The sequence below is a fragment of the Fundulus heteroclitus genome, unplaced genomic scaffold (assembly GCF_011125445.2).
Source record: "Fundulus heteroclitus isolate FHET01 unplaced genomic scaffold, MU-UCD_Fhet_4.1 scaffold_99, whole genome shotgun sequence".
In the NCBI taxonomy this organism is placed as follows: domain Eukaryota; kingdom Metazoa; phylum Chordata; class Actinopteri; order Cyprinodontiformes; family Fundulidae; genus Fundulus; species Fundulus heteroclitus.
In genome coordinates this window covers 712,010-734,037 of record NW_023397461.1, presented here as the reverse complement: position 1 = coordinate 734,037, position 22,028 = coordinate 712,010, and the positions used below count along the sequence as shown (strand labels likewise).

Below are 22,028 nucleotides of genomic sequence, written 5' to 3'. Positions count from 1 at the left end.
CTCCCAGGTTTGTAGATTGAGGAAAATATAAAATAGAATTTATGGTTTAAGCAAAACACATGGATTATAATGATTGGAGACTATAATTTGAGAAAAACACTTGTTTCACAGTCTTTTGCTTGCTTTTTGTAATTATCAACAAGTCAAAAGACACCTGCAATTTGTTTGTTGACTTCTCTGGTGGTCTCATTTAACCCGAGTAAGATAAAATGTACCCAAGGTGTACATTTTGGTCACCTGGCTTTAAATGGTCTCTCTGAGTCTTAAAGCTAGGATGTGCAATCTTTACAGAAGTTTCTCCAATTCCCATTTGGAATAATTGCACAAAGCCGTCTTTCCTGCTCTTCCACTCTTCTGAGAGATTGCGTGAAAAATCTCCTAAATCTTCACTGGTCTTATTTCTTTCTTCTGAGGCCTTCCTTTTCTTCTCATCAACATGAACGTGGTTCATTTCTTGTGACTCTCCGCCATGTTTAAAGTCTACGGTGAGAGAAGCGGAGCTACAATAAACAGCTAACACTGGTCAGAATTTTCACAGGCTTGCAGCTCCCACAGAGAACTATTTTTTAACCTCCCTTTCCTGAATACATAATGTATTGACTTCTTTCAGGATGGAAGGACTATTTTACCCAGGATAGGATTACCAACTATAGCTTTAAAAAGGGTGTGAGACACACAGAGAACCCAAAGTGTGACAAAGAGAGCAGCAATGGAAGAGTTAAAGACTGGCGACGTCTGGCTGGACGCTGGCTTTAAATTTGCAGACAAGACAGATGTCAAATAACACGGGCTTCTGATCTGAAAATCTCTGATTTCCAATTAAAACAGGATAAACCGCTTGATAAACCAACTCCAGCGTGCGTGGGACCTGCTATATTCTACACAAGATAAAAAGATCTCCAATGCTGATCCAGTCGATCATGAGAAGTCATTTGAAATGGTTTTGTTTACCATGGAGCGGCGGTTTATCAGAGCCATCGTCATGAGCATTGCAGCCTGGTTGGTAGTTGGCCAAGGAGCCCAGGGTATCTGTCATAGATTCTGAAGGTTTAATCCTCACGTCCTCAAAGAGGGAAACCAGCAGCCAGTTATTGTGATGAATCAGGCAGGAGGTGACAGGATCCAGGAGACTCCAAGGTAGATGATCTCCTGGATCGATGACCCTTAGGGGTAGGGCTATGGATCCAAGGATTGATAACCCTTTTATCAATCCTTGATAAAAGCGTGAGGTAGGGTTAATCCTCACCAGCCCACTGGTCTGCGTCGGTGCCTTCAGGCAGGTGGAGGAGGCATGGAGCAGGTAGGCAGGGACGTCTGAGTATACTCTGTGCTCGCCATTAATAGAAGTTCCAAATGCAGAAAATGTTAAATCCAAGACTTGCTGGCTTAATGCACATGTAGCTGACCATGGGGGGAAGAAGTATCATAAACCAGACAAACACAGACAAGCCTCTGAGCTTGTCAGTTTTCTGGCAGACTTCGATATATATATACCCAAATGTTTATAGCAGAATTTTATTGGTAAGGGAATTAGTCTTTTTTACAATATTGCTCAGTAAAAAACAATTCTGTCCTGCTGATTATTGTGAATATAGAGCTCCACAGCTTCATATCTGGTGGGGCCAGGCCCCACTGGCCCCACCAGATATGGAGACACCACAGCACATTTTACTTTTATGGTGTTATTAAAGTAAATGAAGGGGTTTCTGTTTTACATATGATTCTCGTACATTTGAACTACTCTGTGTATGAGGTGCTTTACCTCACCTTATCTCGACAGTCTCACAACCATTGAGCATGACTCCAGCAGTTACATGGACACATTTGCATTGACTTTCCCCAGTGATCAGAGCTGAAACTTGGCAGCCATGCCTCCCCCAGGAGTGTCTCTGAACATCATGGACGCCCGTCACAAAAGAGACGGCTATGGGAGCATCTCCCACCCAAGCTTGCTCTTCAGTCAAGACTACCAGCAGCTGAAGGAGTTCTGTGTCACCAGAAGAGTTAAGTTTATCGATGACATGTTCCCACCTGACAGGAAGTCCATCGGACGAGGAATACTGAGCCCCTCTGATCTGGCCCAGGTGGAGTGGCTCAGACCTGCAGTGAGTTTGTTTCAGCTCCACATTTTAGATTTGCTTACGTTCCACCATGTTGATCAGTTGGTTAATCAGGTGGTTCATGTGAGGTTAAACAAAGTTTTTTCCCACACGTTTTGCTTATTGTCTAGAAAATTTCTCAGAATCCATCCTTTGTCGTTCGTGGACTCTCAAGGTTTGATTTTGGTCAAGGAGTGCTTGGTGAGGCCATCTTTTCTTTATTTTGTAATTTTTCCCCTCCATGGTCTGATTTCCTGATAACCTGTGTTTGTTTTTCTGAACAGGAAACTGTTGGTTTCTTGCATCTATCGGTGCTCTGACGTTCCAAGATCACATCCTCAGGCAAGTTGCTCCTCTTGAACAAGGATTTGGTGAGAACTACTGCGGCCTGTTTCATTTCAGGGTAAATGCCAACACCACACTGCTGGAGCCAAACCAAACACTACTTCCATGAAAACATTCATGAGAGTCAGCTGCACAGAACACTGCACATAAAAAACCTGCTGTTCCCTGTGTGTGTGTGTGTGTGTGTGTGTGTGTGTGTGTGTGTGTGTGTGTGTGTGTGTGTGTGTGTGTGTGTGTGTGTGTGTGTGTGTGGGTCCTATTATGGTAAACTTTCATGGTGTCATGGAATCAGGACAGGTGAAAACAGCAAATGCCTAAAATCTCATACTGCAGTAAAAATCAGCTAATCAGTAAAGAGCAGCTTTAAGCACTTCAGAGCCTGCACACTCAGTGAGACATCACTGGTTGTAAATGTCAGAGGGACAGAAAAATGAGAGCAAAACTTGCATTATATCAGGGAGTTCATGGAGCTGCTGGTCTGCAGAAAGTGCTACTGTATTCAGCCGCCTTCAGTTCACAGTGTGTGATGACATATAGAGCTTCCACAGTAGGCAGTGGGCCAGAATCTGTAGGGTGACTTTTCCTATGAATTGTCAGGGGGAAACTTTCTTCCACCGGGAAAAGTTGCTACACATAGCAGTGATCTCAAAACACCAATGTTCCCACGTTTTCACTTGCACATTAATAAGTTAAAGCCGATAAAAAAATCTAAACTGTTGCGTTCCGGTTCAAGAAGTCATGTGATTCGATCTTTGCTGCTCAGCCAATCAGATCGCTGTATTGTCAGCTGAGCGCATTCAACCAGTTCATCATGGCTGCGCCCGTAAAGGGTTGTAAGCATTTGTTTCCAGATGAAGAAAGCCCAATAATAGCATTTTCTGGCACCAGTTGGCAAAGATCTTTATGGCAAGGGAAAAGAAATAGCCCAGACCTTCCATCATCCATCCATCCATCCATCTTCTAACACGCTTATCCCCGCTGGGTTCATGAGGGGTGCCGGTCTCTATCTCCAGCTGTCAATGGGCAAGAGGCGTTGTATAAACTGGACAGGTCACCAGTCGATCACAGGACAGAAATAGTCCAGACTTTTGCCCAATTTACTGTGATATCACCAAGACCTGCTGTGCTTGGATAGCACAGGTGTCAGGTGTAGTTGTGCCAAACGGCTTATCCCCACCAGAATTTGTATCCCCTGCGTTGGGAGAGTGTTTGAAATCAATAAAACTTTTAACCTCCAGCTTTGTGAAGTCTAAATATTTTTAAGCATCACATAATAAAATTAAATTCATTTTTTAAACTAATACATTGTTCTTTTTTTAAAAGAGACATATCTCCTTTTCTTAATATGGTAAATATCTCTATATGGTTCTTGGTTGAATTAAAATCTTATTAAATCTGATAATTTTGGCTGTACCTTTATTCAGTGTTCATTTGATCACACGTGAAATCTGCTCTATATGATCTGGCGCCAGAAAATGCTATTATTGGACTTTCTTCGTCTGGAAACAAATGTTTACAACCCTTTACGGGCGCAGCCATGATGACGTGGTAAACTCGCTCAGCTGACAATACAGCGATCTGATTGGCTGAGCAGCAAAAATACGAATCATGTGACGTCTTGGACCGGAGTGCAACAGTTTAGATTTTTTATCGCCTATAACTTATTAATGTGCAAGTGAAAACGTGGGAACATTGGTGTTTTCAGATCACTGCTATGTGTAGCAACTTTTCCCGGTGGAAGAAAGTTTCCCCCTGACAGTTCATAGGAAACTTCTTAAGGAGAAGTCCTACAGATTCTGGGTGTTGGGTTAACTTCCTTAGACAGGTGGTTCTGCAGAAAGTTGAATGAGTAGGAACACATTTGTTTTGGAGTTGGATGTATGGAATGATTATAAAATCAACTGTGGTAGTTTCTGAAAACCAGAAAAATTGACAACTTTAATGATTAATACCCATTCAGGTTAAAAACCCTGTTGATAGCCTCCAGTCTTTATACAATTCCACACTAAAATCAGATGAATTTGGCAACTTGCATCCCAACTGCACACTTTTTGCAACAATCAACAAGCTTCTGGACTCATCGGGACAGATATTTGACTTCTCTTCTGGCCAGAGCTGGTATAGTTTTTGTTACACTGGTTTGTTCCTTAGAACAGACCTGGCTTTTAAGTCCACAGATTTTCCACAGGGTTGAGGTCGGAGTGCTGGGCATAGTGTGTGTTTGGGGCCATTTTCCTGTTTGAACACCCAACCATCTAAGTGATGGAAGTGAAAGCTAAAGTTACATTTGGAGGTGGTCCTCCTTTAACAAAGGGCTTTGTATGAGGCAGAGCACTACGGACAATAGGATAAAGCCACAACCACCATGCTTGACAGTTGGTACACTCCTCCAAACAATCGTTGTGAGTGGGATCAGATTTTAATCTTTGTCTGTTCTGACTTTAAATCTGTTCTCCAGAAAAGCTGCATGTTTTAATTGAGCTAGTATGGGTTGTTCCTGAACCGACTCCCTTTCATTACAGTGAGACTGTTCAGGTCTCTTTCCAGAACACAGCAAAGTGAAGACATATCTGAAAAAAAATACTTGTGATCGCCATTTGCTTAAAAATGTACAACAGTTCAAGCAAGAACCATTAAACTCTCATATTTTTATAACATTGGGGACAAAAATGTGCTTACATAAGCTTCTAAACGCCAAAGCAGATTTTGCAGCTAATTTTCCTGATTCCTAATCCTTCGTTTACAGTTTTGGAGATTTGGAAAGTGGGTGGATGTTGTGATTGATGATAAACTGCCAACTATCAACGGCAGACTAATCTTCATCCAGTCCAGAAACCAAAACGAGTTTTGGCCCGCCCTCCTGGAGAAAGCATACGCCAAGTACGTACACTGCTTTTCCATATTCTGCAGTTGTGTCTCTGCTCTCTTTGCATCTCATTAACAACTGTCACTCCTTCTGCCTTCAGGGTGTGTGGCTCCTACACCGACATGAATGCTGGAACTCCTGCAGAAGCTATGGTGGACTTCACTGGAGGTGTCCACATGTGTATCAAGCTGTCGGATCCTCCTCCAGACCTGTGGGAGTTGATGTCCAGAGCTGCCCGTTATGGGGCTCTGCTTGGCTGCAGTACACCTCAAGGGGTATGAAGAAATCTACTCCACACCATCTGTTTTAAAACATTTTATCAAATGCACATCCATCTTTTAGTGACATGGAAGATTTAACCCAATTTTTGTGAGCCACCACTTTCTACACCCTATAACTGGTGTGTCTTAAGTTTGGTTCACCTTGGGAGAAATGTGGCACTTTGGGCCGGATTTTTAAAAGGTTTACACATAATAAAACAGGTACAAAGTGGTTAGTGTGTACAAAGCTGATCGTCACACCAGGAGCAAAGTTGTGTATACAATGAGTAGAGCAGTACAAACTTTTTTGCGTAAGTGCCTTAATGAATATGCACATCGCGTGCTAATGACCAAACTGTGCATATTTATGGAAGGGGATAACCAAATGTAAATACGTAATACCTGCAAAGTGATATTCAAAAGCTAAAACAGAGTTGCCTCAGTTTTTGCTTCTATTTTTAATCCCTCAGAAAATCAAGTTGTATGCGTGCAAGTTTGAGTAAAGTCTCATACTGCTGTAAAAATCAGCTAATCAGTAAAGAGCTGCTGTACTGAAGATTAAGTAGGGAGAGTCGTCTGCATTGTCCATGGCTTTGCAGCAATCCCTCATACTAAGCAAGCATGAAGCAACAGTGGAGAGGAAAACTCCCCATTAACAAGAAGGAAAAACCTCCAGCAGAACCAGAACCGGGCTCAGTGTGAACGGGCACCTGCAGCAACTTATGAGGACAAGATCAACATTGATGAGTACGCCATGACTGTGTCAGCCTACATCAACAAATGCATTCAGGACGTCAGCACCACAAAGACCATCATCACCCGAGCAAACCAACGACCCTGGATTACTGTGGAGGTCCGTCAAGCGCTAAAAGCAGAACTCAGCCTTCAAGTCTGGAGACAAGGAGGCTCTGAGGACAGCGAGAGCCAACCTGAACCGTGCCATCAGGCTAGCAAAGCGGAACCACAGTCAGAAAATCCAGGAGCTTTTCCATGACGCCAGCAACACCAGGAGCATGTGGAAAGGCATCCGGGCGATCACTGAATACAACACGCCCTCCCCCCGGTGGGTGAAGTTGATGCTGACTTCCTCAATGGACTAAATAACTTCTTTGTTTGAGGTTTGAGGCACCAAACAACACGCCAGCAGTGAAAGCTGTCCCCCATCAGGATGAGGAGGTCCTCTGCCTTGACACCACCGACATGTGGAAGACTCTGAGGAGAGTCAACCCGCGGAAGGCCCCAGGTCCCGACAACATACCTGGGCGGGTGCTTAAGGAGTGTGCAGGTCAGCTGGCTGGTGTCCACACAGACATTTTTAACACCTCGCTGGACCAAGCCACAGTGCCAGCATGCTTCAAGTCTGCCTCCATCATTCCGGTGCCAAAGAAACCTCAAGTCACCTGTTTCAACGACTACCGGCCTGTTGCACTGACTCCCATCATGATGAAGTGCTTTGAAAGGCTGGTAAAGGAACACATCGTCTCCAGTCTCCCCCCAACACTCGACCCGTTCCAGTTTGCCTACCGACGGAACCGCTCCACTGAGGACGCCATCTCCTCTGCTCTTCACCTGAGCCTGACCCACCTGGAGGAGAAGAACACGCACGTGTGGATGCTGTTCCTGGACTTCAGTTCAGCGTTTAACACCATCATCCCACAGCACCTGGTGGGAAAACTGGAACATCTGGGCTTCAGCACACCCCTTCAACTGGCTGCTAGACTTCCTCACCAACAGACCTCAGTCAGTCCGGGTCATCAGAACACCTCTGATGTCATCACCCTCAGCACGGGCTCCCCTCAGGGCTGCGTCCTGGGCCCCCTGCTGTTCACCCTGATGACACACGACTGCGTCCCCAGGTTCACCACCAATCACATCGTGATGTTTGCAGACGACACAATGTTGGTGGGCCTGATCAGAGACGACAACGACCAGGACTACAGAGAGGAGGTGGAGCAGCTGGTGGGCTGGTGGAGAGACAACAGCCTGATCCTGAACGTGGAGAAGACGAAGGAGATCATCGTCGACTTCAGGAAGAACCGGCCTCACCACGCTCCACTGCTCATAAACAGCTCAGCTGTGGAGGTGGTCAGCAGCACCAAGTTCCTGGGGGTGAACATCACGGACAACCTCAGCTGGACTGTGAACACCACGTCACTGGTGAAGAGGGCACAGAAGCGACTATACTTCCTGCGGAGGATGAGGAGAGCCCACCTGCCCCCGCCCATCCTCACGACCTTCTACAGAAGCACCATAGAGAGCATTCTGACCAGCTGTCTCTCTGTGTGGGGTGGAGGCTGCAGCGCCTCCGACTGGAAGAACGTGAGGAGAGTGGTGAGGACAGCAGAAGGGATCATCGGGGCTCCTCTCCCCTCCATTAAAGACATTTCATCTCAGCGCTGTGTGTCCCGAGCCCGTAACATCATCAGGGACCCCTCACACCCCCCCCCCCACCACCATAGACTGTTCTCCCTGCTGCCCTCTGGGAAGAGGTTCCGCAGCATCCGCTGCAGGTCCACCAGGTTCTGCAAAAGCTTTTTCCCTGCTGCCATCAGACTGTTGAACTGCTGTTGAACTGCTGAACTATAACCCATAAACTCACACAACATTCGCATATTTGCACATTTTGCATTATTGCATCTCCATCTAGCATTACAGATGCTGCTGAACTCTTAGTTTTTAAATGCATTCTTGCACAAATGACCTCTGCACAATCAAATTCTGCACAAACAAATGTTTTTTTTTAAAAAAAATACTCACCTGTACACTGACTTCTCCTGCATTGTCTACATTTAAATTGTTTACTTTCAAATCACTGCTGCACCTTATACTGCAATAAAATTTTTACTGCAATTTACAAGCTGTATGCATCGAAATTTCGTTCTGTACGCACTCTGTGCATACACAATGACAAATAAAGTTGTCTAAGTCTAAAGTTCTTCCAGCAACAAATATGACAGAAACAAGTTAGTTGTAACCACTGCCAAGTTAAACGTTCTTATCACCGGAGCACCTTTAGCTTAAAATATCACTTAAATGCCAAACACACTGTAGACATCACCAAACAGTTCAATGACTCAGAGAAGCTAACCAATGTAATGGCGAAGTGGATAGCCACTGTAGACCTTTTTTTGTGCTTTACACTTTGGTATTGAACATAAATACTGCTCCCTGCTGTTACCTCAGAAATTGCCTGTTTTTTAGGATTTTGTTGGTAGATTTTTTTCCCGTCATAAAGAGAATTTCCTGTCAGTGGCAAAAAGCTTTATTATTATTGCTATTTTTTAGTTTTACATGTTTAAGTTGAGCTTTACACTAAATATGTGTTACTGATAAGTGCTACAAATGTTACAACACTTTTGTTCATATGGCAGCAGAACAATAAAATAAAAGTGCTCTTTACACTACTTTTGAATTCATTCTTGGAGTTTGCACATACAATGCGATTAATCGTGACTAATCAGGCAAATTATGCAGTTAATTGTGGTTGAAGATTTTAACTGTTGCCCAGCCCTAATTATAAGATTTTTCTCTCAATAACCTCCAAAAATACAAACCTTCTTGAAGACCACTAGATGCTTCTCTGCTTGGGATGTGGAAACCTTTCCTGGTCTCTTCCGACCCTGAGCAGAGGGTGGAATCAGGTGTAGCACCATTAACACTGACGAAAGGTCACTGTCCCCAACCTGTAACAACAATCATGTGTTTAATTTCAACACCCTTCAGTTATACAGACTCCGTCTATCCATCTTCTCCCTCTTATCCGGGGTCGGGTCGTGGGGGTAGCAGCTTCAGTAGGGAGGCCCAGACGTCCCTCTCTCCAGCCACTTGGGCCAGCTCCTCAGGAGGAATCCCAAGGCGTTCCCAGCAGAGAGACATAGTCCCTCCAGCGTGTCCTGGGTCTCCCCCTGGGCCTCCTCCCGGTGGGACGTGCCCGGAACACCTCACCAGGGAGGCGTCCAGGAGGCATCCTGACCAGATGCCCGAGCCACCTCAACTGGCTCCTCTGGACGTGGAGGAGCAGCGGCTCTACTCTGAGTCCTCCCCGGATGACTGAGCTCCTCACCCTATCTCTAAGGGAGAGCCCAGACACACTACGGAGAAAACTCATTTCAGCCGCTTGGATCCGGGATCTCGTTCTTTAGGTCACGACCAAAAGCTCGTGACCATAGATGAGGGTAGGAACGTAGATCGACCGGTAAATCGAGGGCTTCGCCTTTTGGCTCAGCTCTCTCTTCACCACAACGGATCGGTAGATCTTCCAGTCTGCACAGTCTGACAGTATGCAGTTATGCAGATAGTAGCTCTGCACTGAATTTCAAAGGGAAATTCAAATGTTAACATGATTCAGACATATTGTGTGCTTTTCCAAAACTAGAGGACTGTGGAACACTGATTAAACCTTGTGGGAACCTAATTTTCTCCTTTTGGGACATGGCTTACACATTTTGACCGCTCTAATGCAAGTGGGGTGTCCCAAAAAGTGCAGGACATTAGTTCACTTCTCACACCTCAGAAGTGCAGAAATTGTAAGCCAAATGTGCCACAAAAGAACATTCTATGAGACTGGTCATTAGAAACAGTTAAGTTGATAAATGTTCGTTCAATTTTAGTATAATTATGTTTTTCAGCGTACAGTCCAAACACAAACAGCTTTGGCTCAAGAATTCTTGAGAAGAATTCATCTTTTACCTCTTTCCAAAACAGTGTAATACCACAATACCACATACAGTGAACCAGAGTTCCTCTGTCCTCTGTGCATTTTGGACATAGATCAGGTATCTCCCTGTTATACCTATTAAGGTCCACTGGTGTTATATAAACCTGCATTAACCATTTGAATTGAATCATTTTAAGAGCTGTGTTGATAAAGCTGGTGTGGGCCAATTTACATGCTTTGCCAGTCTTCCTTAGATAACTCTATCAATAAGTCATCTTTCCAAGTTTTGAGTCTATCGTGAGGTCATTCTGATATATGTAACATCATCTAATAAAAGTCGACATTCAGATAAACTCCTCTCCAAAATGACCACACAGACAAGAGGCCTTGCGTTGACTATTTACTGAAGCCAGTTGGAGTAGGGTAAAACTGAGAAATAAACATATAAACTTTCAGAAATACACAGTAGCAAACAATACAGCACATAAAAGTACAATACATTTGCTCCAGAGAAAATCATTAGCTCGTATTGCTTTATACAAATGGCCACATTATTCTTAGTCAACAAAAATCCATTGCAAAATTCAATACATACCAACAGTGCTATCAAAGACCAACCAAATCGAAGTTGCAGTGTCACTGAGAGAAAACGAAAGTTACGACTGTAACTACGGTTCTATGAATCCCGGATGACCGCCAGAGGCGGTGCTTAAAGCACTGAATGATCATTCTTGCGCAAGCACAGGTCGAGAATTTTATACCAACATGGTCACGTGTGACCCCCGGTGACACCGGTAAGCCCATATCATCACGTGACAACGACAGCTCAGTCCCTTAATCTTCTCGCGAACAACACGATGATTTCGAGGGACCGAGCGCTCTGGCGGTCATCCGGGATCCATAGAACCGTAGTTACAGTCGTAACTTTCGTTCTATTTCATCCCTACTGACCGCCAGAGGCGGTGCTTAAAGCACTGGATGGCGATTACCAACAGAGTCCTGAGGAATCACACAGAAATAAACAACCCCGAAAGCACGCCCACCACACTGGGATGAGGATGCGTGCTGGGAAAGGATCCCCACCAAAGGGTGAAAGTCGGCCAAGTTAACCCTGTAAAACCTTGCAAAGGTATTCGGGGATTACCAAGAGGCTGCTGGACATATAACCTCCAGAGTGACCCCCGCCATAGTGGCCATGCCACACTAATGCTTCTGGTGGAATGGCACCGTACACCAGCAGGGGGTTGGCGGACCTGTAAAACGTACGCTCGTTCCACCACGTCCACAATCCGACGTGCAAGACGATGTTTAGAAGGGGCCTGCCCTTCGCAGGGCCCTGAGTAGCAAACAACAGATTATCAGACTGCCGCAGAGAAGCTGTGAGTCTGACATATGCCTTCAGTGCCCGAACAGGGCAGAAAGGCTAGGCCCATCTGTATAAAGGCAAGCAAGCTGGAGGGGCACAGTGTGGCCCGCCAATGAGGCCACAGTAGGAAGAAACCCAACATCAGGCCAGAGAATAACTTTAGCTGGATTCCCATGGCAACAGGGCTTGTAAACAGACATCACATGTAGCTTCCTGACCCGCTTCGCCGAAGCTGAAGCAAGAAGAAAGTCTTTTGACAGACACTCAAGGCTTGCATCTGCCAACTGTTCAAACGGAGGAGATCGCAGGGCAGTGAGAACGAGTGAGAGAGGTCTCACACAGGCACAACAGGGCATGTGGGAGGGTGCAACATCGGGCACCTCTCAGACACACAAGGCATCCTTGTTACGGCCTATCGTTTCTCCACTCGCCACCGAATGCCAGCAACATAAACTTCCAGAGTGGATGGAGACCAACCTTGAGAAAGCAGTGCTTGAAGGAAGGTTAAAATAAGAGAAACAGGACAGTGTACAGGGTCCTCATGTCTTGCACGACACCAGCTGCTAAACTTTCCACATATGGGTATAAACCAGTGTCGAAGGGGCCCAGGCATTAGTCATCATATGTCCGATGTTTCCGTCGAAACGCCGGCCCCGTAGCGGCCAGGCCCAGAGTTGGAGGCGACTGGGATTGGGATGCAGGATCTGACCCCCCAGCTGTGACAGAAGGTCCGTCCTGTGGGGAAGAGGCATTGGAGAGCTGCAGCAGAGCCTGTGCAGCAAAGGAAACCCGATTCTCCCTGGCCCAGAATGGCCACTAGAAGGACCCAATGCCCCTCCTGAAGGACCCTCGGGGGTGTAGGGCCTATCATGGGAAGCGGCGGAAAAGTGCAGAGCAGCACTTTCGGCCAGTCATGTGCCAGTGCGTCTTGACCCAGGGGACTGGCATTGTCTGCCAGGGAGAACTAAAGTGTTGTCTCTTCGGACGAAAGTAGATCTACAGCTGCTTTTCCGTACCACTCCGAAATGACCCCCACTACCTCCAGGTGGAGTCTCCACTCCCCCGGTGGCGGGCGTCCCAGAGACAGAATATCGGCCGAAACATCTGCACCCCTGGAATGTAGGCAGGTCTCAGGCTGGCGAGAACAGGGGCTGCCCAGGTCAAGAGCCTCTGGGTCAGCCACAGCGATGTTAACGAGCGTGTCCCCAATTGACCACTTAAGTATTGTCTGACCGCACCAAGACATGCCGTCCGCACAGGTCTGGGAGGCAGTGTTGCAACGCCCGTTGCACAGACTCCGACTCCAAGGCGTGGATGTGCTGCAGTTTTCCTCCGCTGAGACCATGACCCCGGGCGATCTGTCGCTGCCACGCCCCATACCGTGGCGGACGCGCCAGTAGAGACAACCTCTTGTCGAGACGGCAGCGAACCAAGTGGAACCCTTCGTCATTAATACTTTTGCCACTAAGCCAGTGATGCGAGGCAGTGAGAGGACACCCACAGTGTCGTGCGATGGCACAGCGTACGAGAAGGGTCCAGCCTCAGGCTGTGAACCACATCCACAGTGGTCGCAGAGACAACAGTCCATGGGGTATTACTGTAGTGGCAGGAGCCAGCTTGCCCAACAGATGAAGATAAGCAATAAAGGGGGTGCACGGAAGTCGGGCAGCATATGCAGAATGCCCTCGACACGCTGAGGCGATGGGCGAACGGTCACAGTGAGGGAGTCCATTGTGATTCCAAGAACGTGACATCTTGAGATGGAACTAAGTTACTCTCCTGCCAGATCACACGTAGACCCAATAGGTCTACATGGTCGAGTAATGTGCTCGTGTCTGCAGTGGCTTGGCCCTCTGTGGGCGCACAGATGAGCCAATTGTCCAAGTAGGGCAGGATCTTTAACCCCTTGGCCTGCAGAGGACACAGTGTTGCAGCAATGCACCAAGCAACATACGTGGGGACAGAGAGACCGAATGGGAGAACCCTGGACGAAAGGCTTGCCCTGAAATGCAAAGCGGAGAAAACAGCCAATGACATGGTGCGATTGGGACATGAAGTATGCGTGCCTCATGTCAACCAGGTTGAACCAGTTGCCTGGAGAAGATTGTTTAAAGCACACCCCTGATGCCCAACATGTGGAAGGGGATGGTCTCGAAAGAACATTCAGACCTCTCAGATCCAAAATTGGGTCGAGTTCGCAGCCGTTTTTGGGACCAATAAAAATACTTAAGTATAAAGCTCCCTGGGTCCCGCAGGGGGTCAACAGGCAATATACCACCCTTGGCCAGCAAGGCATCCATCTCGTGGCTCAGAGTCTGAGCCTTTACCTGGTCGCGAATTCCCGTCATCCTGACTCGACCAGGAACAGGAGGGCGGTAGCGGAACTGTAGCGTGTAACCCTGGGCAAGTGTAGACACCACCCATGGATCAGAAACGAGAGCGGTCCAGCAGCCAAGCTAGTCCTGGGTAAAGTGTCCAACCGCCAGCTCGGTGATGCACTGGCCATAAGCAGGCCGTGGTTGCCCCACAGAAGGTGTAGTTGGGGCAGGATATGTGTGTTAAAGTGAACCAGAGGCACTCCCAGCAGGACGCCACAATCGCCTACGATGCAGGCCGGCCAGCTGCTGCCTTGTACGCAAAGCCTGGGTTGACCGCTGCAAGCGCAGCAGAGCCAAATAACACTCCAGAATCACTGGAAGACTCATCAGGGTCTTTCTACAGGCTTCGGTAAGAGGAGACTGAGCCAACCAACTTGGCGGCATGCTTCAACAACGGTAGACAGGACACGGCCAACTTACCTTGACAAGAGAGAAAAAGCATGTAAAGGTGAGTCAATCGCGGAGCCTCCAGAGAGGCTGAGAGACCAGTAATAAATGCGACAATGAGTTACCAAGTCGCCCCAAGAGACCCCGAGTCATAGACTCTACAGAGTAGATCGGCAGTCACACGGCACTGAGGACGAGGACTACAGGCATTAGCTCTCAAAGCCTGCTCCGGCACCACACTGAGGGATGCTCTGGCATGTTCGAAGGAAGGCATATGGCCCAAGCCAAGCTTGAGCACTTCTTGCATGGCCGCTAGGGCCCTGCCATCAGAGATCAGCAACAAAAAAGGCCTAGGTGTCTGCCCAACAGGCATGAACCACCTTCACATATTCAGCAATGGGGAGACAAAGGACGACCTAGTAGTAGGACGTCGAAAGAAGCACCAGAAGCCGCAGATTGGTTCGGTTGAGCATCCAGCTAAAACCTGGCAAGAGCAGTTCTCAAAGCGCCCACTATCAAACCGTCCTCTTCCGACTGAGAGCCGGAAGAGATACGTAAACTGGCTGCAGACAGATGCGAGCCAGAGTCAACTGATGTTGAAAAACAGTACCAGATGCCAGGAATATAGCATCGCATCTCCAGTCAAGGCTTCTCTATGGCGAACTGGTCCCAGACAAGAGGGACACATTATACCCATCCTTCGACTGGAGTGGGGCCAAACACACTCTGCAGTAGGGCTCGTCCAGCATCTTATGCTCACAGGACTAGGTCAGGTCGAGCTGAAATCGCCACCCCTGACACTTAAGCCGACGAACGAACAGGCCAGGAAACCCGGTTGAGCAGAAAACGCCACCCTGGGTTCCTCAGCAGCGTAAAAGGCTGCAAGGAGCACTACGATCACCGTAGCTACAGAAGTACCAACCAGCAAGGTTGCAACAGTTATTGAGGCAAGCCGAACACGCTGCCCAATGAATGATAAAGCAAGCTCGAAAACGGCTGCTGTGAAGTAAAACATAGGCAAGCCGGACACGCTGCCCAGTGAATGATAAAGCAAGCTGGAACACGGCTGCTTAGTAATAAAACATAGGCAAGCCGAACACGCTGCCCAATGAATGATAAAGCAAGCTCGAAAACGGCTGCTTTGTAATAATAAAGCAAGCCCGAAAACGGCTGCTTAGTAATAAAACATAGGCAAGCCGAACACGATGCCCAATAAATGATAAAGCAAGCCCGAAAACGACTGCTGTGTAATAAAACATAGGCAAGCCGAACACGGCTGCACAGTAAATGAAAAGCAAGCCCGAACACAGCTGCTTAGTAATAAAATATCGGTGGCCGAACACGGCTGCACCATGAATGATAAAGCAAGCTTGAAAACGGCTGCTAAGTAATAAAATATAGGCATGCCGAACACGGCTGCTACGTAATAGAATATCGGTAGCCGAACACGGCTGCACAGTAAATGAAAAGCAAGTCGAGCTGCAATAATCCAATATAGGCAGCTGATGCGCCGGCAATTAATTATAAGCAGCCGAACGCGGCTGCTATTTAACACTATCGGCAGCGCGGCTGCAATTTACATTATAGGCAGCGGAACGCGGCTGCAACCTACCATTACAAGCTGGTCGAAATCGGCTAATGTCTTACCACCAGCAACGGGGAAATCGGCGCGGGGAGCGAACGCGTCCCCGCTCCCGCCGATCAAAGGGAAACAACTTACCAAAGGAACAGCAAAGTTGTATCAAGGGGAGCTTGCGCAGCCTCTGGAGGGCGAGATAATTCTCGCAGCCCCGACCGTAGTCTCGAGGCTACCAGCGACAAGCAATCAGTGACTTACCACCTGCACAACCTGCATGCGAGAAGATGATAAGGGACTGAGCTGTCGTTGTCACGTGATTATATGGGCTTACCGGTGTCACCGGGGGTCACACGTGACCATGTTGGTATAAAATTCTCGACCTGTGCATGCGCAAGAGTGATCATTCAGTGCTTTAAGCACCGCCTCTGGCGGTCAGTAGGGATGAAATGGAACCCATGCTTTGTATTGTCCTGCCTGGTCTGCTTTTTATGACATCATCAAAAATGGCAGACTCTAAATGTAATACATAAGTTGCGCCAGTAGATGGCAACAACTAGACGCTTCTATAAATCTGGGAAATGTCAACAAACTGACATACAAACAGCACAGAATTGAACATAAATATGAAGGGAGAGTCAATTTTAAATCCTGAGTCTCCATGTCAGTCCAATGTGGAGAATGATTACTATAATAGAACATCATAGACCTCAACTGCACAGCATAATAATATAAGTGAATATTCAGGCACTTCAAGCCTCCATGGTCATAAGGGAGATACAGTAGAGACAGACGGAGTATGGACTTCCTATTGTTCTATAAGAAACATAACATCTTCTTTATTTGTGAAAAGAAATCAGGAGGAGGTGGAAGAGCAACATTCTGATATATATACAGTAACTTTGGCAATATGTTCATTTTTATTATATTTATTCTTCCAATCATAGATATTGGTAATGGCATCCATCTTTCAAATGAATGATCTACTTCATTCAATATGAGTTTGTAATTGGTCACAGCAACCTGTTCAAGATCTGAAGAGGTGTGTACCCCTAAATATTTTAATTCAATAACTATTTTAAACTGTAATACATCTGAAGATGGGCTAAATCCTTCGTGTGCATTCATTAATAGAATAGAAGACTTGTTTTTGTTTATTTTGTATCCAGATATCTCATTAAATAATTTAATTATTTCCATAATAATTTGTATTGATTGATTTAATTTTGATATGAACAAGATCACATCATCTGCGAACAAGGAAATCCTGTGTTCTGTGGGTCCAACAGTGATTCCAGTGAGATGGGGGTGTGAGTAAATCGCAATAGCAAAAGGCTCTATTGCCAGATTGAATAGTAAAGGCGACAATGGGCATATCTATTGGCTTAGATATGTTTCTGTTTATTATTTCAGGTGAGGGATTATTGTATAATATTTTGACCCATTTTACAAAATTGCTTCCACAATTGAATTTTTCCATAACTTGAAAAAGATATTCCCAGTTAACCCTATTGAACGCCTTCTCGACATCTAATGATAAAGGAGCTGCTGAGTCTGGGGTAGCATTATTACAATGAATTATGTTTAATACTCGCGTTATTTCACGTTATGAAAGCCTTGCCTCCCCAAAATAAACTTGCTTTGATCACGGTCAATTGTATTTGGTAAAACCTTTTGTAAACGTTGTGCTAGCAGCTTGGAGATTATTTTCAGATCAGAATTTAATAAACTAATCGGCCTAATGTTCTCACATGCTCGTTCCAGTGAAACGTTATTATGAATAGAAACAATTCTCCCATTTTAGCTGTGGCTTATAAAGGTCAGAGCTTTGAATTTTTGGTAATGAAGCTCGTTCCAGAGAAACAATGAAACAAAAGAAGTTATTCTATTTGTAGCTTTGGAATGGTTGGACAGAATTACTTTAGATCAGAAATCCCCAAGAATGTATATAGCTTATTTCTTATTGTTAATAGAAACAAGTACATCTTTCTGTATGTTTGTTAATGTATGAAAGAATAGTCAAGGATTTATTTAGCTTATTCCCTTGTTTTTCCTATGTCTGTAATGTTTTTCTGTTCATGTACAGTCCTTTGGACCGTCTTGTTCCTGAAAAGTGCTTTATAAAGAAACCTGCATTGCCTTAAAGAGGTTTCATGGAGTAAATTTGAGCAAGCATAAAACTGCCATGATGAGGAGTAGCTCATTATCATGGCAGTAGCATATCCATGCAGCAGGAGTGACAGTTAACTCTAACCGTCCCACTACTGGGGCAACAGCCCCCCAAGTCGTTAATTCTGGCTTTGCACAGCCCCTGTTGTGTGTAATCACATGATTATGCTAAACAGTTCAGGAAACAACCCAGAATCATCACCATTAAATGAGAACTGAGGAAGGCTTTGCTCTTTCAGACTGCAGCTCTGTGTGACATACTTTCAAAGAAAATCTGTAACTGCAATTTCATTATAAATTTTGACAAATACTGAGGATGTATCATCTCCATAATTAGGCTGAAACTGATGGTGGCAGAACAGAAAGTTCGCTCTTTGGGCTAAAGATAAATTCCTCATCCTGAGGAGCAGGCTGGCTACGAAGGCAGCAGAAGAAAATCATTTTGGCACATGCTAGAATTCATTCACACTGAGTGTAATTCACTGCTGTAAATAGAAGTAATTCTAGTTTTGTGGAGTTTTTTAATAGTTTTCTCATGTTGATGTGTTTGTAGGAAACGTCCTCTTTCACTCTGTCGTCCAACGGGCTGGTTCAGGGCCACGCCTACACCGTCACAGGTGTCATAGAGGTGAGGGCTCCAACCAACAGTCACAGTCTTAATAAACACACATTACATTATTATTTGTCCTTTTTCTCTTCCTGGTACATGACAGTGATGATCTGTGTGATGTTGGTCAGATGCTGAGCGGAGGCAGACCTGTGAAGATGGTGCGTTTGTGGAATCCCTGGGGAAAAGGGGAGTGGAACGGAGACTGGAGTGATCGGTGAGAGGAAATTTAGATTTGGGCCGTAGTGAGTGCTTCTGAAGCTGAACATGATTCATACATCAGATGTTAAATAGTTCCCGAATAGTGCTTATAGATAGTTGAATAAATCTTTGCTGGCTGCTGTATTTAACCTTTAACCAATAGCATCATCATATGCTCCGTTCATTGCTGCAATACATCCTGTTGCTACACATACTAGCATGGTTCATATTGTTTTACACACAACTTTTCTGTACATATAAAATGTCAGTTTGCTGCTACATTCCTGACAAATATTTACACATTCAAATATTTTTTTCTTTTGTCTTCTATTTTTTCCCCGGAGCCTTGCAATGACATTTTGCTCAGAGGAACATTGTGCTGCTGAATGACAGTAACGTCTGTCACTGTCTAAGTCTAATGTCCCTACAGGTCCTCTCTGTGGAAAACTGTGAGCTCCCAAGATCGGGAAAAATGCCTTTCAGTGGCTAACGATGGAGAGTTTTGGTGAGTAACAAACCTCATGTTTTAGTTTTCACTAAAAGTTTAAGGTTTAGGGTTTTATTTACTAGGATTGGCCTTTACTTATAACAGGATGTCACTGGAGGACTTCTGTAGGTTCTACATAGATCTTGACATGTGTGGCCTGAATCCAAACTTCCTTGATGAGGACTCGTCTTTCCACTGGAGGACCTCTATGGTTGAGGGCCGGTGGGTTGCAGGAACAACAGCTGGAGGCTGCATGAATTATAAAGGTAATCTATAATTACCACAGGAGAATATATTGAAATATTTTTAACAATGTAAGTAATCACAAAGATCAAAAGTAATTTCTACAAAATCCACAAGAGGAAAGGCTGAAAAGTCCAGGTGTGGATAAACTAAAGGTATTAGAAAGATTTACAGCCAAATAGGTGAATTAGATATTTCAGAGAAATAAACAGCTAGGACTATAAGTAAAGATGGTTATATTTCATAAAGAGCAGCTGATTTTCTAGCACATAATGCAACCATTCTGTCTACGTATATCAAGGGACACATCTTTAGCTTAAACAATCATCCAGTGTTGCTCTTTTGGAAAGACCCTCATCACTTATCCTCCTACCTGATAACATTCAATTCAGATTTATTTATATAGCGCCAATTCATGATACATGTCATCTCAAGGCACTCTCCAATGTCAAATTCGACCAGATTATACAGATTGAATCAGCTCAGAACAGGAGAGAAAATAAACCAGGACACTTGCTGGCTCAGATGTTACAAACAAGGACTGCAGCAAATGTAGAACCAGGGACTTTTGACAAGAAATGGGCTACTGGCACAAAGCCCTGTTCAATGTTCACCACTCCAGTAACTCTGGACAGCAGGACAATAAGACCAAACTGTGGAGAACATGGATGCTTCAATATCCACAGTTGTTTTTCACAACCAGAGATTCAGGAGGTGCATTATTGCTACAGCAAGAGGGAGCAAGGACACAATGCAGTTGGGGGAGTTAGTAGGAACAAAATCAAGGCAACATGTCAACCGATTGCAGTGAAACAGCCAATGAACAGCACACTTATAGGAAAGGCGAAAACATGAGTAAGGAGTTTTCTTTTTAGTATTTAAGACAGAAATAAGACAGGTAACAAAGTCAAATCTTTCTATATCAAGACAAACCAGAAAATAAGATCAGGGAAGCTGGTCAGGGTTGAGGGGAAGATGGATGGAGCTAAATCCAGAACAATCCTGGAAGAAACCGGAAAAACAGCTGCAGGAGACCTTAGACTGGAGCGGACGTTCATTTTCTGCACGGCTTTGTGTTAATCTGTCACATAAAGGGGAATGAATACTTTTACACTTTATGCTGTAACTGTGGAGTTCAGAAAATGCAAAAATGCAGAAAGTTCAACAGGAGTCAACAAAAACACCCAAGTCCAAGGTTTACGTGATAGTTTTAGTTTTTCTGCTAAATTAGGGGAATTTAGACAAATAGAACCATTAGTGGACCTTACTGCCCTCAGGAACAGGTATAAAATCACTAAACATTGCTTGACTTCAGCAAAAACAGAACGTCTTCTTTTTCCATTAATGACCTCAGCATTAATGAAATGGGTCCAGTTCATCCTGGTTTCCAACCAGAGGGACATATGTAGACCAAACATGGTGAAAGACCTCAGACTTTATGACTGACACAGATGAACCAGCTGCAACCCAAAGCATGAAGAGATCACTGAGCACTGCCTCCCAGAGTATTACGTATTCTTACCTCTGAGGGCCTAAACAGACACAAACAAGACGCGACATGGAAAATCTGCCAGACTTCATCCTCTCCAGTTCATTCAGCCTCTTGACTTTAGTTATTCCATCTCTTTAACTTTCTAGACAGTTTCTGGACCAACCCGCAGTTCCGAGTCAAGGTGTGTAGTGAAAGCACAAAAGGGAAGGGTGAGAAAAACATACTGGTGTCTCTCATGCAAAAACATGACAAGAGGAACAGGCATCTGGTCCAAAACCACCACATCGGCTTCTCCATATTTGAGGTAAGTTTCATCTGTTCATCTCAGTTAGGAACTTTAGCTACACTCCTGCTACTCACCGTGTTGGGTTCTGTGCTTTCATGTAATCCCAGGTAGCATCAAACAGAATAAAAACAGGAAGTTTGTGAGTAAACAGACCACACCCACATATGCCACACAGGTGTCATTTCAGAGCACCTGAGCTTGGGCTGTAGCAACATTGGAGGAAGTTCTGTCCAGTGACTATATGAAGGAACTCAGTGAGAGATCATCAGACGTTTGTGGTCAAATTAGACCCATCTATATTTAAAACTCTCGTTAACCTCTGAAACCCATGAGGAGTATGATGATTGGCTGATGGAGCTAAGAGCTTCAGGTAGAAACCTCACAGGATCCATCTCCAGGATCTCCTGGGTCCCGTTCTTCGTACGTCGCTAACTCAGTTAGCAGGATTTCATTGTTGACGATTTGGCATGATCTTGGATCGTTTGGTTCTTCGAAAGACTTCCTGCACTTGTTGTCATAGCAACATGTGCGCCAGCTTAAACCTGCTCCAGAGCAGGCTTATTTCATGTAAACAGGATTAGATCACGGCTGTATAAGCGGAGGAGATAG

General features: G+C 45.3%; 1 protein-coding gene across 3 annotated transcripts in view; it reads left to right on the top strand.

Moving 5' to 3' along the window:
* LOC105921155 (calpain-2 catalytic subunit) overlaps positions 1–22,028 on the top strand; it is a 41,774-nt gene that overhangs the window by 1,559 nt on the left and 18,187 nt on the right. For all 3 annotated transcript variants that reach the window (XR_004930691.1, XM_021313153.2, XM_012856852.3), the window contains exons 2-11: positions 1,844–2,105; positions 2,231–2,300; positions 2,384–2,502; positions 5,191–5,324; positions 5,411–5,585; positions 18,657–18,731; positions 18,842–18,927; positions 19,342–19,416; positions 19,504–19,664; positions 21,280–21,437. Coding sequence is in view for 2 of the 3 variants with exons in the window: in XM_021313153.2 (XP_021168828.2) it covers positions 1,869–2,105; positions 2,231–2,300; positions 2,384–2,502; positions 5,191–5,324; positions 5,411–5,585; positions 18,657–18,731; positions 18,842–18,927; positions 19,342–19,416; positions 19,504–19,664; positions 21,280–21,437 (1,290 nt within the window). In the remaining variant the exon portion in view is untranslated. The remainder of the gene's footprint in view (positions 1–1,843; positions 2,106–2,230; positions 2,301–2,383; positions 2,503–5,190; positions 5,325–5,410; positions 5,586–18,656; positions 18,732–18,841; positions 18,928–19,341; positions 19,417–19,503; positions 19,665–21,279; positions 21,438–22,028) is intronic.